The sequence below is a fragment of the Ischnura elegans genome, chromosome 7, assembly GCF_921293095.1.
Source record: "Ischnura elegans chromosome 7, ioIscEleg1.1, whole genome shotgun sequence".
Taxonomy (NCBI): Eukaryota; Metazoa; Arthropoda; class Insecta; order Odonata; family Coenagrionidae; genus Ischnura; species Ischnura elegans.
The window spans coordinates 1,390,669-1,403,773 of record NC_060252.1 but is presented as its reverse complement, the minus strand read 5'-3'; the positions used below and the strand labels follow the sequence as shown (position 1 = coordinate 1,403,773).

Here is a 13,105-nt window from a genome sequence, read left to right as displayed (position 1 = left end):
GGAAAACCTATGTATCACTTAGTATGTATCTTTTTCTCAGTGCATTTTATTATCCAAGCTCTAGATTACTAGCGAACGAGGTAGTTGATTTGATTTATGTTCCATTTCAATTTTGTGGATTCTCAACTCCGCGCCGAGAAATCTTCATTAAAGTCGCAGAGCATTCTTACAGTGCTAATGAATTTAGTAGTTTTCGCAAACTTTGAATCTCTGTAGCAACAAGAATATTGAGAATTATGAAATCAGATTTTGCATGCGTTAATAACTTTAACTTGATTATCTATTCACGTTAAAAATAATCTTAATTTTATCAGATACCACATTAGTTTGTAGTGAATGTGTGCATATACTAAGGCACTATACGTACAACAATGGAAAATGAATCATTTGTTTTCATTGTCACAATATTCTGATGTTGTAATTATTTTGATTTATGGTTTATGCCTTTATAATTTACTTAATATTAATACAGTAAAACCTCTATGTTGTGAACCTCTTTATATCATAAACCTCCATACTTCATACCACGCCTACGCTCCTGTCAGATTTACAGGTAAATTTATTGACAAACCTCTATGTAGTTAACCTCTTTATATCGTAAAACCTCCACTTATCGCACCAAGGAGAAACACCCAATATGGCCTAACTACCTCTGCAAATTGTAGCGAGGCAACTAGAGACCATTAATGCAGCTGCAATTTCGTACATTAAATGACATTTTAAGCATTAAACATTTCACCTTTTTTTATACATACACCCTTAATATGTTGTAATTTTCACATTAACCATTAGTTGTGCCGGTTTGTTCCATATGAGAGCATACCTAACAGTAAATGAGAAAAAAGATGTTCAACTATCCTAATCATTTTAAGTGACTGTTGACTTAAGAGAGATCACATCGTTTTCTCTCTGATCATGGTAAAAATCATGCGATAGCACTCGCTTTCTGCAATTATTAAATAGTAAATGCATGTTTGTTTAAACACATATATATGATGGTTTAAAAGACACTAGTGCCTTAATTTCTGAGGGATATGTAAAAATGGTGCCAATCACTAAAATCTCTCTATAGTGAACCTCCATGCATCAAATAGACCAAATTTTGGTCCCCTCCATTACGATGTAAAGAGCTCTATCACTGTATTATTCTTCAAAAGCGTGAAAGTCCTGCTTTCACAAAAATAACAAAAAAAACAGAATGTCTCTGCACTTCGATTTTAATAAGTGTTAAATATTGCACACATCCTGCAGTGTAGGCAGAATACTCGCATGTCTGTTTTGCGTGAGGTAAAAGGATAGAAACACCACACGCTCTAATTCGTCGCTTACGTCAGCTGTGGCTGAAGACGAACTCCAGTCCACTTTGGAGGCACAACCAAGTGCGCTATAAGACGAAATCACTGTTCAGCAGCTGCTTCTAACTAGACGATGCATGGTGATATTGCCAGCAAGCAGCCTAGTCAGATCCAGGACTAGGGGCCAGTGATTTTGAGCAGGCCAGCGTTTAATAGCCGCAGTGAGAAGAGAAAGTGTTGTGAAATGTCTTAGACTTACAGGTGCTTTGGTTGTGTGTGTAGGTATTTTCTGATTTTGCAAATTCGTTTCACCTATAATTTTTCCAGTTCAACGCCCATTTTCTGGCCTAAATTTGTGTTTTTCTTAATCATTAGGGCAGTAGCTTAATATATTTTTTATGACTGCATGGAAACGTGGAATGTCAGGCAAACCAACAGAATCGAAATGTAAGTTTCAAAAACACAAAGAATAGAATTCCAGGTGGCTTCAACATCTGCTTATGAGGTCTAAACGGTGTCTTAGCTTGCATGGAATAAATTTAAATTTTAAATTCAACATGTGCTAACTAATGTACAGGCGGTCCTCGACTTTCGTACAATTCACACTTTCGTACGTTCAAAATTGACACCTTTTACTTGGCTTCCGTACGATAAATTTGGACTTTCGTATGTGGGTATGTAATTATTTTGAATTCCCGCGATGTTCAGTGCGCATCCCAACATTCAATTGTTTCAAATGGCAGTATATGCGAACAATACGAACGTATACAATGAAGGGAATTGTTGGTAGTTGAGTCTAATCTAGGTGACTTATTTGAGAGAGGGACTGCCTGCTATAGGCTCCTTCATCAAGAGAAGAAGAAAGCCTTCATTGAAGATATTTTTCAAAAAAGTTGACTAGACATCATAAAATAGCTTTCAATAAAACTAGTAAGATCTTCTTTCTAATTGAATTTTTTCGTTTGAGTGCTGTTTAATTCACCTTCAGCAACGATATTGCACGAAATATCAACCGAATTTCGTTTGTCTTTTTTGAATAACATGCGAAAGAACTTATTCTATTCAAAGAACTTAAAATACTTACTCTCCCCTGTATTTATATCTTGAATTGCTGTACTTTTGTGAGAAACAATAGGCACCTGTTTATGCCCAACTCGTCAATCCATAACCACGGGACACGTAGTAAAGACAATGTCCATCTGAACAATCAGCCTTATAATGTAAGCAGAAAAGGTCCTCACCACTCAGCCTCTATGGTTTACAATAAAGTTCCAAATGCAATAAAATGTGCAGTGAGTAATAATACTTTTAAAAATAAGCTAAAAGAACTGCTACTTAAGAAATGCTATTATAGCATTGATGAGTATCTAAATGACAAATTAATATAATTATGTATGTATTTAACTGCTTATCTTTTATTGTAATTTCTATGTAACTTTTGTATAAACTTTCTTCTTTTTTGACTAAATCCTATGTTATACTTGTATAGCCAACAGGAAATTAAATATTATTATTATTATTATTATTATAAATATACGCGATCAGGAATGTCACCTGCCGAATGTCGAATTTTGGTGTAAAAATTAAAAGGTATCCAGAGCGCGGGTTCAACAATTACATTTTGTTATGCTTCTTGATATGTCTTTTTATTTATAGTGGACGTAATAAGTGGAATGTCAACTTAAACGCCAAGAGGATGTTTCACTCGATAGTCAACGCATTTCTTGTTTTTTTTTTAACTTTTATTTACATTTTCTGCATATTTTCGAAAGAAATTAGATGATTTGAGGAGTTTTATTGACGTATTATTAAAATTTAGTGAATTGAAATAAAATCCGTGAAAAAAAGGTTTTAGTACGTATATTACGTTCTTTTGGAACGTAACCCCTAATTAGTATGGAAGTCAATGGTTCGACTTTCGTACACATTTTCGGGAACGCATTGTGTGCGAAAGTTGGGGACCGCCTGTATTCCTTGTCCTTTTATATACATAAATATAATATTATTTAAAAGTATATAAGTAATTTTGGGTGTTTTAAAATTCTTATCCATCGTGGTAATAACTTGGAATGTTGTAAAATTTCTCCACTCGGGGGAGCTCCCCTTTGCGTATGGGGATTGCGGATGACGGTACGTCAAGGTAAGTGACCTGACCCAGCACGCAAAGAGCCATAGTGCCATCAAACCGCACAGGTAAAGTCATGAACTGAAAGTCTCCTCTCATGGAAAATGCTTCGAATTGGAGGTGTAAGGAATTCTAAATTTTCTCTCATCCAATTCGTGAGAGATTCTCTGAAGTTCCCCGAGGGTGTCTGCTTACCTGTGAAGCTGTGATATCGTGGAATCATGTGGGCCTTTTTGTCTTTTCAGAATACTCTGTGAATTTAATGAAGTAAGACCTGAAAAAAGTCTGCTTTTGCTCCACACAGCAATCTGCAAAAACTATTCAACTCTATTGAATTTGTGCGATGACTTGATTTGATATTTCATATTCATATTTCTGGGTCGAATTTGGCAATTCTCCAACCCATACGCTCTCATATACAAATTTAATCAGTTACACAGCCTGAAAAAATTGATTTCACCCTCGGCCATGCGCCTATTGGGACGGCTTGAGGGATAATATGTTAATGTTGTAATTGAGATTGTTGATGCTTTCCAGGTGATTATAATATTTCAGGGCATCAGAACTCTTTCAAGGGCTTTGGAAAAATCATAGGCTTGACAATATTAACAAATCTCTTCTTTTACTATTTTAAAGGTCGTTTTACAGGGTACATGGAATTGCGCAGTCTGACGTACGTCCGAAGGCGCAATCAAAATTGTGTCGTGTAAAGCGGTGAATTGCTGGAACACATGTGAGAATGCGTGGATGCGAGATGGCAGAATAGCCCCTGTTCTAATTTCGTTCATGCATTCCTGCAATTCTACGCCACTTTAGAAATTAATGCAGCTCTAATCTGCACAATTCCATGCCCCGTGTAAAACGGCCTTAAGAATTCATTATTTCTGTCATGTAGTTTCTGTTCGCTCAGCGTGACATTTAAATTTTTACGCCGATGTTTCTCCTATCATTACAAAACCATTGCTGCCTTCCACACAAGAACCATCGCAATACCTTGAGTCACAGCCTCCGGCATCGCAGCCAGCTCCCCAGGCCCTCTCCCTGGAACAAGACTTTCGACAGCTTCTCCCGGCCACCGCGCCCGGAATGCTGCCCACACCCGCAGACCAGGAGGTTCTGGAGCTGCTTACGCTCCTGGCAAACAACAAGGACTCCCCGAAGCTCACCAGGTGGGAGGGACACGAGCTCCTTCTCTTACTCACATTGGGGTCTGAATGGCCGACTCTTTCGACCACTACGAGGAACATTGGGTACAACCGTACTAGGATCCTTGCCATCGCCGCCACCCATGGGTGGGAAACAGAATCACGGGTATCTAACCCAGACGAGATCCTGTGGCGCCTGCACACTCTCTTGTGGGTGCAGACGGGGGAGAGGCCCTTTGCGTGTGGTGTGTGCCACAAGCGCTTCTCGCAGAAGAGCACGCTCAACCACCACGCAAAGATGCACTGAACGCTGTTCGTTGGGTGAGGGAATAATAATAGTAATAAATGCTCTCTGGAACTCTGTGTGATATCATTCTGGTTCCCGCTTTCGCCGTGTGAGGTGACCTTGGGGTGAGGGTATGTGCGCCGCTGCAATGCAGGCTGCTAGCAGGTCGCAGAGTACCCTGCTAGCAGGTAGCGCTTGGCTTAAATAAGGATTATTAATACCCTATCAAACGAAGGAAACTTTCCGACCTTAAGTAATTTTGATAGGTCATTATTAAGAGACGTTTCCCTGAGCTCTGTGCCTCATGCATGCATTGGTAATGTCAGACGATGTATAACTCCTATCTACTCGTATAGAAACTAGGTCCATGTGATGTCACGTGGGGTGGCATCGCATGGGCACCAATCTGGCCTTTTTCAAATGAGGTTAAAATTGACCGTTGCCATTCGTCTAAACTGAGAATTCTAAAACCAAATAATTTGTATATTATGAATACACTAATGGTGGGTAAGGAATCGCAATCAATGCCTTTCGTTTCCTTAGATGAAGGTAACTACCTTATTGATTCCATATTTCGCTAGGGGTGATACAAAAAGACCTAGCGTAAATAGATGTTTGATAAGGTGGGGGGGTAGGGGGAAGATGGTAAGGTGGTGGGGGGGGGTATTTCTGAACAAACATTTAAACATTTCCTAGATAACAATTTGAAAAATTGATATAACCATTTACTGCCAACAGGCTGATATATCGGTCCTTGCTGGTTGAGCGAAATTTTTTCACTTTTTTTGTGATTTTAGCCTTTTTATCGGCTGTAATTTAAGTAAGCCCCCATAATCTATCTATGGTTATAAGATATAAATATATCTTAGGAATTGGGAAAAAATCTAGAAGTATTAAATATTATTAAGTAGCTGAGAAATTTTTAAACCTGAAATGTTGCTAATTCCGGAAAATAGCCTTGGCAGTCTTCGTACATCCCACCTGAAATAGGCTGCTGCAGTAAAAGGGTTAAAATCGATCATGTATTGCATAGTGAAAATGTTTAACAGGTGATATAATTGATGAACCATTTCTGGCGATACTATGTTATATCTTTCATGGAATACGGAAAATGTATTCCGTCTCCTTTGCTTGGAGATGATGACAACTGAAAAATTTCTGTTCTCACAAAATGTTTTCTCCGAAACCACGTGATCATGTCAAAAATGCATAATTAATTTCCTCGATTAATCTTAGTTGTTTGTGTTGGAACAAATTTTCATTTTTGTCTCGCAGATATTATTTTCATAAATTTGCTTTTCCTGAAAACTTTTACATGAGCATCTTCCAGCATTTTTATTTCACGATGAATGGAACATGCAGGAGAGGGAATTGCAATAATGGTCGTATGATACATATTCTTTAGAGTAATACCCCAAAAATGATCCAGGAGAATCTTTCAGAGACCAAAAGTTAGTCAGAAAGAAGTCACAGATCTAAGATTGCAAAATGGCTGTTCCCCAGTGTAATTAATGATCAATGTATATAGTATTCAAAGTTATTTTGACAAAGTTAAAAGTTTATCAAAGGAGTTTTATGGTTTAGCAATTCGCGACAATGAATAACAAATTTGGGTCGTATGCCTCCCACCTGCTGTTTAAAATGTTTGGCTGAGTGTGGTATGACTTTACATTTTGCCTTTTTGGAAGCTGAATTTTGTGGTGAATTTTCTACTTTTTTTGCGTATAATCCCTTTCCAAATACAGCTCCCCATTATCCTCCCAGCTACAGACTCCCCATTATCCAGCTGTGGCATATCAGTGTCGCAGATTATCAATGCATGATTTTCACTCTCATTTGATGTTTTCCGCAATCTTCATTATAAATAAAATTGTATGCATAATCACCAGAATGACTGCATTTTAATGTTAGGAAACACAGGGCTTATTATCCCATTCGTAAAACGGATGCGATCGTGTGCTAGCTGCAATCATGGGAGCTCCGTGTTCCTTTTTCCAAGCGTCTCATACTTCCAGGTCTTATATGGACCAGTGGGAATACGAGTGCACTCGTGTTATCATCTCTAAAAAGATCTTAGAAAGAAGAAAGCTCTTAGTGAGCCCGGAAAGCAATCTTAAATAAGAGAAAATGTACGCAAATAAAAATAAATTGTTTGCTTTACCTTCATTATAAATATGTAAGCACTAAGCTTATAGGAAGGGCCAGGTTCGTAGAAGGCAGAATGAGATGACAAGTCTGGTTCCACACGTTTAATTGTCAGAGCACAGGTACAAACTCCCCCTCCGAGATACAGCGTAAGAGGCTTACCGTGTCTATTCCCTCCAAGAGGCTTCCTCCCGTGTCGCGTCCGTCTCGTGACCCTCTCGGCATCTTCCTATTGGCCGGAAAAGGTCACATGATTATGCACATCATACACCTTCCCACGCCAAGATACTGCAACGTGTAACGGCATTAAGTGTTGGAGGAATACGCGGAGACCAATTCCCACGAGAGAGCAAGTGGCAAGTTGTTAATCGGCGTAAGGTGTCAGAGTCATGCACGAGGATGGATCCCACGCGAGAGGTTGCAACGTGTTATGAGTTTCAGATACTGGATCTTGCACCGTGTGAGATGGGCTGTGGTTATGAAATACGTTCATGTGCAGGCAGGAAAGTTTCATTTTCACTTGCTCACTTGCTATCCAGTGGTGTAGGGAGGAATTTTGTTCGGGGGGGAGGTCCGAAGCCATGGGGGAAAATGTTTGAAAAACAGGGTACAAAGTAATGGTTTTTCAACTAATTTTAATAATCGACAAAACTTTATTTATTAAAGAAATAATTTTTAAATTCATGATTTTTCAATGTTTCATTTTCTTTTATGAAGGAAAATAATTTTGTTTTTATATTCTGGGGGGGATCCGGATCCCCTGGACACCCCCCCTGGCTATGCCAATGATGCTATCACGAGATATGAATGAATTAAATGACTACCTCTGTAAATGGAAAAATATTCATTAAGCTGTCCTAAGGAAATAGACGTCATAAAAAGAATATAAGCACAGATTTGGAATAAGAATGAGAAATATATCTAAGATCGACCAACTATGTCTCTAGGACATAATCTATGTTGAACAGTGAAAATAATGATGTATATAATTTTCACGATTATTTTAACAAAGTTTTAAGTTTATCAAAAGAGTTCTATGGTTTAACAATGGGTGAGAATGAATAACAAATTTAGTGTATGCCGTTTAAAATATATGGCTGTGTGTGGTATGACTACTTTTTGCCTTTTTGGAAGCTGAATTTTGTGGTGAATTTTCTTATTTTTCACGTATTATCCCTCTTTGAATGCAGTGAAATGTCTTTATAACAAAATTCTATGAACTGCCATGATAGGTTTGTTAAACAGAAATTTCATTATGTTGAATTGTGCAAAAAATTTTGCATGGAACCACACGAATGAAAGTACATAAAAAAAACTTAATGAAACATCATTAGTGAAAAATATATTTTGTCCAATACAATTGAAAATAACTAAAATTCAGATTCATGTACTTACCAACGGTATCTTCGATGGTGCTTATCAGTGAGGTGGAGGATTGAAAACTTTTTATGTCCACACCACATAAATTCAATCATTGACACTACTCCTTCATGGAGAATGTCCAATCGGGTAGTTTCCTTCATTAAAGAAAACGAAAGGCATTGATTGCAATTCCTTACCCATTATTAGTGTATTCATGATATACAAATTATTTGGTTTGAGAAATCCCAGTTCAGACGAATGGCAATGGTCAATTTTAACCTCATTTGAAAGAGGCCAGATTGGTGCCCATGCGACGCCACTCCACGTGACGTCACAGGGACCTAGTTTCTATACCAGTAGGTAGGAGTTTTACATCGTCTGAGATTACCAATGCATGAGGCACAGAGCTCAGGGAAACATCTCTTAATAATCACCTATTAAAACTGCCTAAGGTCGGAATGTTTCATTCGTTTGACATGGTATTTATAATCCTTATTTAAGCCAAGCGCTACCAGCTAGCAGGGTACTCTACTACCTGCTAGCAGCATGCATCATAGCGGCGCTCATAGCCTTGCTCCATAGTGGCTTTACACGGCGGTAGCTGGAACCAGAATGACGTCACACAGGCATTTCCCAGCATTCATACTTAGCCGTAGTGTTTTTGCACGCTTGAAAATTTTCACTTTTCATTTTATTGCAAAAAATATATATCGTCATTTAAAAATCTAGAAGCATGAAATACGTACTCCAGGAGTAATAATCTATCGATAGAGGCAGTAAAAAAATAATAGGAAACCACCCTATTATGAACACATTTTACATTCACTGTACACAAATCTATTTATACACGACACTTTTTAAAATAAATCAGTTACTTTTTTTCCACACTGTGTTTCACACAAGATCGTTCTACAAACTTGCTTACAAATTCAACTGAGTGCTCCCGACAATTGATTTAACGCCCTCCTTTGACATTAGAAGTTTATGGATATTCAGAACAAAGTTGTGTGTCATTGTTGTATGTGAATGACTGTAACCAATTGATTTTTTTTTAATTGCAGCTGATTGTATTTGCTATATGATTACAAATTTTTACATATATCTAAATACTTTACGCATGCCTGATGATATTCATGAACTATTAGCTGATCAAAATCATTTAAGTTGAATGTCAGATATCTGATATTTTCTTCTACTCTTGTTTGAATACTCTAAATTATAAGCATTATGCATTTTGCGGATACATAGTAAATAGTCTTAAATTGTAGTTAAAATGAACTAAACTCACTATGGTCCACAAACCTATTGTTAAATTTTTAAAATGCTCAGGATAGTTATTTTCAATATACTTGTAATGTTAACCAATTAATTTATAAAATAATAATGGGTTCTAGTTACTGATTACAATTTTTATTGCCAAATATATTTCACGCACTCATGATAATCTTCTTGGACTGCTAGATGATCAAAATTTTCTTTTCATTCCAGGTGAATTGCAGTTGAGTGTTTAGTCCAACTGATGCCAAAGAAGATGAGAAAATGCCCTAATACATATTAGGCGGAGAGAAGATGCCATTAGCCATCTGGGCTCTGGTACAGGATTTTTTAGTTAATAAAGTGATTAATTACTGGTCTGGAAGTTTCTATACAGTCAATTCATATACATCGTTTTGCCTCATTTCTGGTTTTTTATAGAATTCTTTTTATAAGATTTTCTTTTATATTATTTTTTTTCAAGAGTGGGGCTTTACTGGAGGATTTGCGGCGTTTATATTCCCTTATTGTTGATGCCAGTTATCCCCCAAGAGAGATCTGTCTCCGATGCAACAGTTTACGTCCCTCGTATCAGTTTATCTTTAGGCTGCCCTACATCAGGCGGCGATTCAGCCGAGAGTGACTTGTGTCCCGACAACATCATCATGGTGGTGATTTAATAAAAAATTCTGTGGAAAAACAAATTTGTAGGTATTCATTAAAAAATGTCTTGCCAGGTACAAGATGGTTCCTTAACCAGAGTAATTTTTAATAGGAGAATACTCAGTCAGGTTTAAATGGAGATCATAATCACTTAATTAACCACGCTTTCACTTAGCTCCTGCTATAATTAAGGTTAGCAATTCTCAAATAATGCAACGCCTTCAATTACCTGCAATGAAACAATTTACATTAACTTATCCCTGTAAATGTATGTAATCAGATGTCAGTTGCCTACTTCAAAAATATAAGCCCTGGTTTTTCCTGAACCTGCTTTCATGACGGCATGGGATAAGTAAGTGTTATTTTTTATTGATTTGGTATTACAAGAATCATCAGTATGTTCAGAGAAATATTACCCAGGATTCCAGGACACATACAATGGTCTCTCTGGTCGGCCTTTGGTCTGCGTTGGGTGGCAGTGACATGGGGAATACGATCGGGGTGGGACTTTCGTTCTTGTTCTCGATATTTTACCATAAATTCCAAGTTTCCCACTTGTATGGGTCCTCTCCTTCCCTATCAATGCGAGGGTGGCATGCTTGTATTTTTAACAATATTTGCTTTTTTCAAGCCAAAAAATTAAACAAATAGTGTGTTTTTTCAGCACGTCATTCCATGTATGTATGTATGTACAATTGAGCAATGTAAACACAGTATGTTAGGGAGGCATATATATATGGTCATCTGCTATATTGCAAGTTATTTTGACTGCTAATAATCAGGGAAAAAGATGACATATGCTTACTACTTCCCTTTCAACAGAGGATATATGTATTCAATGTTTTATTTAGAATCTATCTGAAATGGATGATAATTTTTACCATAATTACTTGTCTCAGGCGTGACATCATGGAATTGAATCAACATAATAAATAATTTGGGTTGATTTTATTAATAAGTTATAAGTTACAATATGTTAGAGTTCCTCCAGATTAGATCTGAATCATTTCTCTCCATATACCTGTGACGTTACGTCGTAAAATCTGGTTGATTTTTCACGTAAGTCCAGACAAGGGAAATACTCCAACCGTCGGTCACAAGCTGGATCAGGGAAAGACTCCACAAACAAGAAAAACAGCTCACAAGAAAAAGGTAGCAAAAAATACTTTACGAGTTATTACCGTTCGATATCTATTCAAAATAGAGTATTCAAAAATCAGAAGTATTACAGAAAACAATGATAGTAATTCATGATGCCAAAAGAAACATTACCAGCTAAAAACCAGCAGAATAATTGCACAAAATTTGCCATGTCTCACTAGACATGTGACAACGACGACTCCCCGAGCACAAGAGAGCTTGGCTATGCAGGACAAGACAGGATGTGAGGGGAGGGATTCTTCCAGGGAGTGGAGGGGTAGCCAGGCGAATTCAACTACTGCGCCACTGATGCGTCACTGCCCCTGCAGAAACGGCCGCTCCGCAAAACACCATTCCCTGGTTTTGAGACAACAGCATACCAGCCAGAATTTTCCCCTCAACTTCTGGGTTGGAGACATCAGTTGAATCACAGGGATATTCATTGGAACACATGGAGGGGGAGGAGATACTGGGGTGAGGTGTTGGAGGGAGAGAGAGTTGTGATAGGACAATGGTAAAACTTCTCACTCCAAGTGCAATACTAAAGCCTTAGCACCGATTTCCCCTTGCTTGCCAAGGAGTAAGTATTTCTCCGCAGTAGTCCTATATAAGTCTTGCATTGCAGGTAGGTTGGTTCGGGGTTGTTTCGGGGCTGTTTCAGAGGCTGATTCCAGAGGCTGAGTTTCCAGAGGCAGGGTTTTCAGAGACAGGATTTTCCAGAGACAGGATTTTGCAGAGACAGGATTTCGCTACAGGCCTTTTGCGCGAAAAATCCTTTGCACGAAAAAACCTTAGCGCGAAAAGTTCTTGGCGGGAGAAGTTCTGCGGATAAGTTCGGAGGAAGTTCGAGGAATTTCTGGGGGGGAGGGGTACCAGAAATTTTTGGGGGGGGGGGGGAACACTAAAAAATGCCACATACCTAACATTGATTTCTGACTCTATATTGTTCTCTGGAATTCTACGTTCCTATCCTTACTCTTCAAAAATCACTCCCCATTGTGTTGGAAATTGTCCTCTTAGTAAATAGCAAATATAATTGCACCGTAATACTCGACACTCCAGCAAATACACCTTTCTCCAACCTTTTCTTTTGCCCTCCTGTACTGTGCGTAGAAAACTTTTGTGAAGGACATTGTTGAGTATTTCGTGAGTACCCCATTTACAATTCATAAATTATATGCACTGTTTTAGTATTTCCTGTAATTCAACGCCATGTCTTTCTTTTTTAATTATATAATATCTTGTTATGCATAATTCATAAATACATAGGAGGCTACATTTAGGTTTTTACATTTATTTTCTCCGAAATGGCAGTCGAATATTTCATATTAATTGCTATTGCATGTAACTGTGCATTGACTATCATGGAATGGAAAAACAACTACTAAAGGTGCCATCATGTAGAATGTTGACATTGTTGAAGGGGTAAGTTAATAAAATTTATTGCATTCAACTTTTATCCGTGCACTCATATGAATAAACAAGTTTTTTTTTTCTTCCCACCAACAGCTGTGGGGTAAATCTCAAAGTTTTCAAAATAAAAATTGAAGTTTTCAAAAACAATATAAATGTTTAAAAAATCATCCATCATCTAAATAATGACCAAGTGGTAGAGCTCAAGTACAAAAATTGTCAAAGGGACAAAATAATTAAAAAGTTAACAAGATTAACGTAATTTGGGGTGACTGAG

The 13,105-nt window shown here is 37.6% G+C and overlaps 1 protein-coding gene across 6 annotated transcripts in view; it reads left to right on the top strand.

The window, feature by feature from the left end:
* The window catches only part of LOC124162083, a 54,508-nt gene extending 44,192 nt beyond the window's left edge, over nt 1-10,316 (top strand). For 2 of the 6 annotated variants that reach the window (XM_046538453.1, XM_046538449.1), the window contains 2 exons: nt 4,400-4,589; nt 9,847-10,316. In XM_046538453.1, coding sequence (XP_046394409.1) covers nt 4,400-4,589; nt 9,847-9,850 — 194 coding nt within the window. In that variant the 3' untranslated portion in view covers nt 9,851-10,316. Of the gene's footprint in view, nt 1-3,287; nt 3,644-4,399; nt 4,887-9,846 lie in introns of those variants that run through there. The other 4 variants (XM_046538450.1, XM_046538447.1, XR_006865479.1 and 1 more) reach the window with 3 other exon arrangements.
* Nucleotides 10,317-13,105: the final 2,789 nt, after the last annotated feature.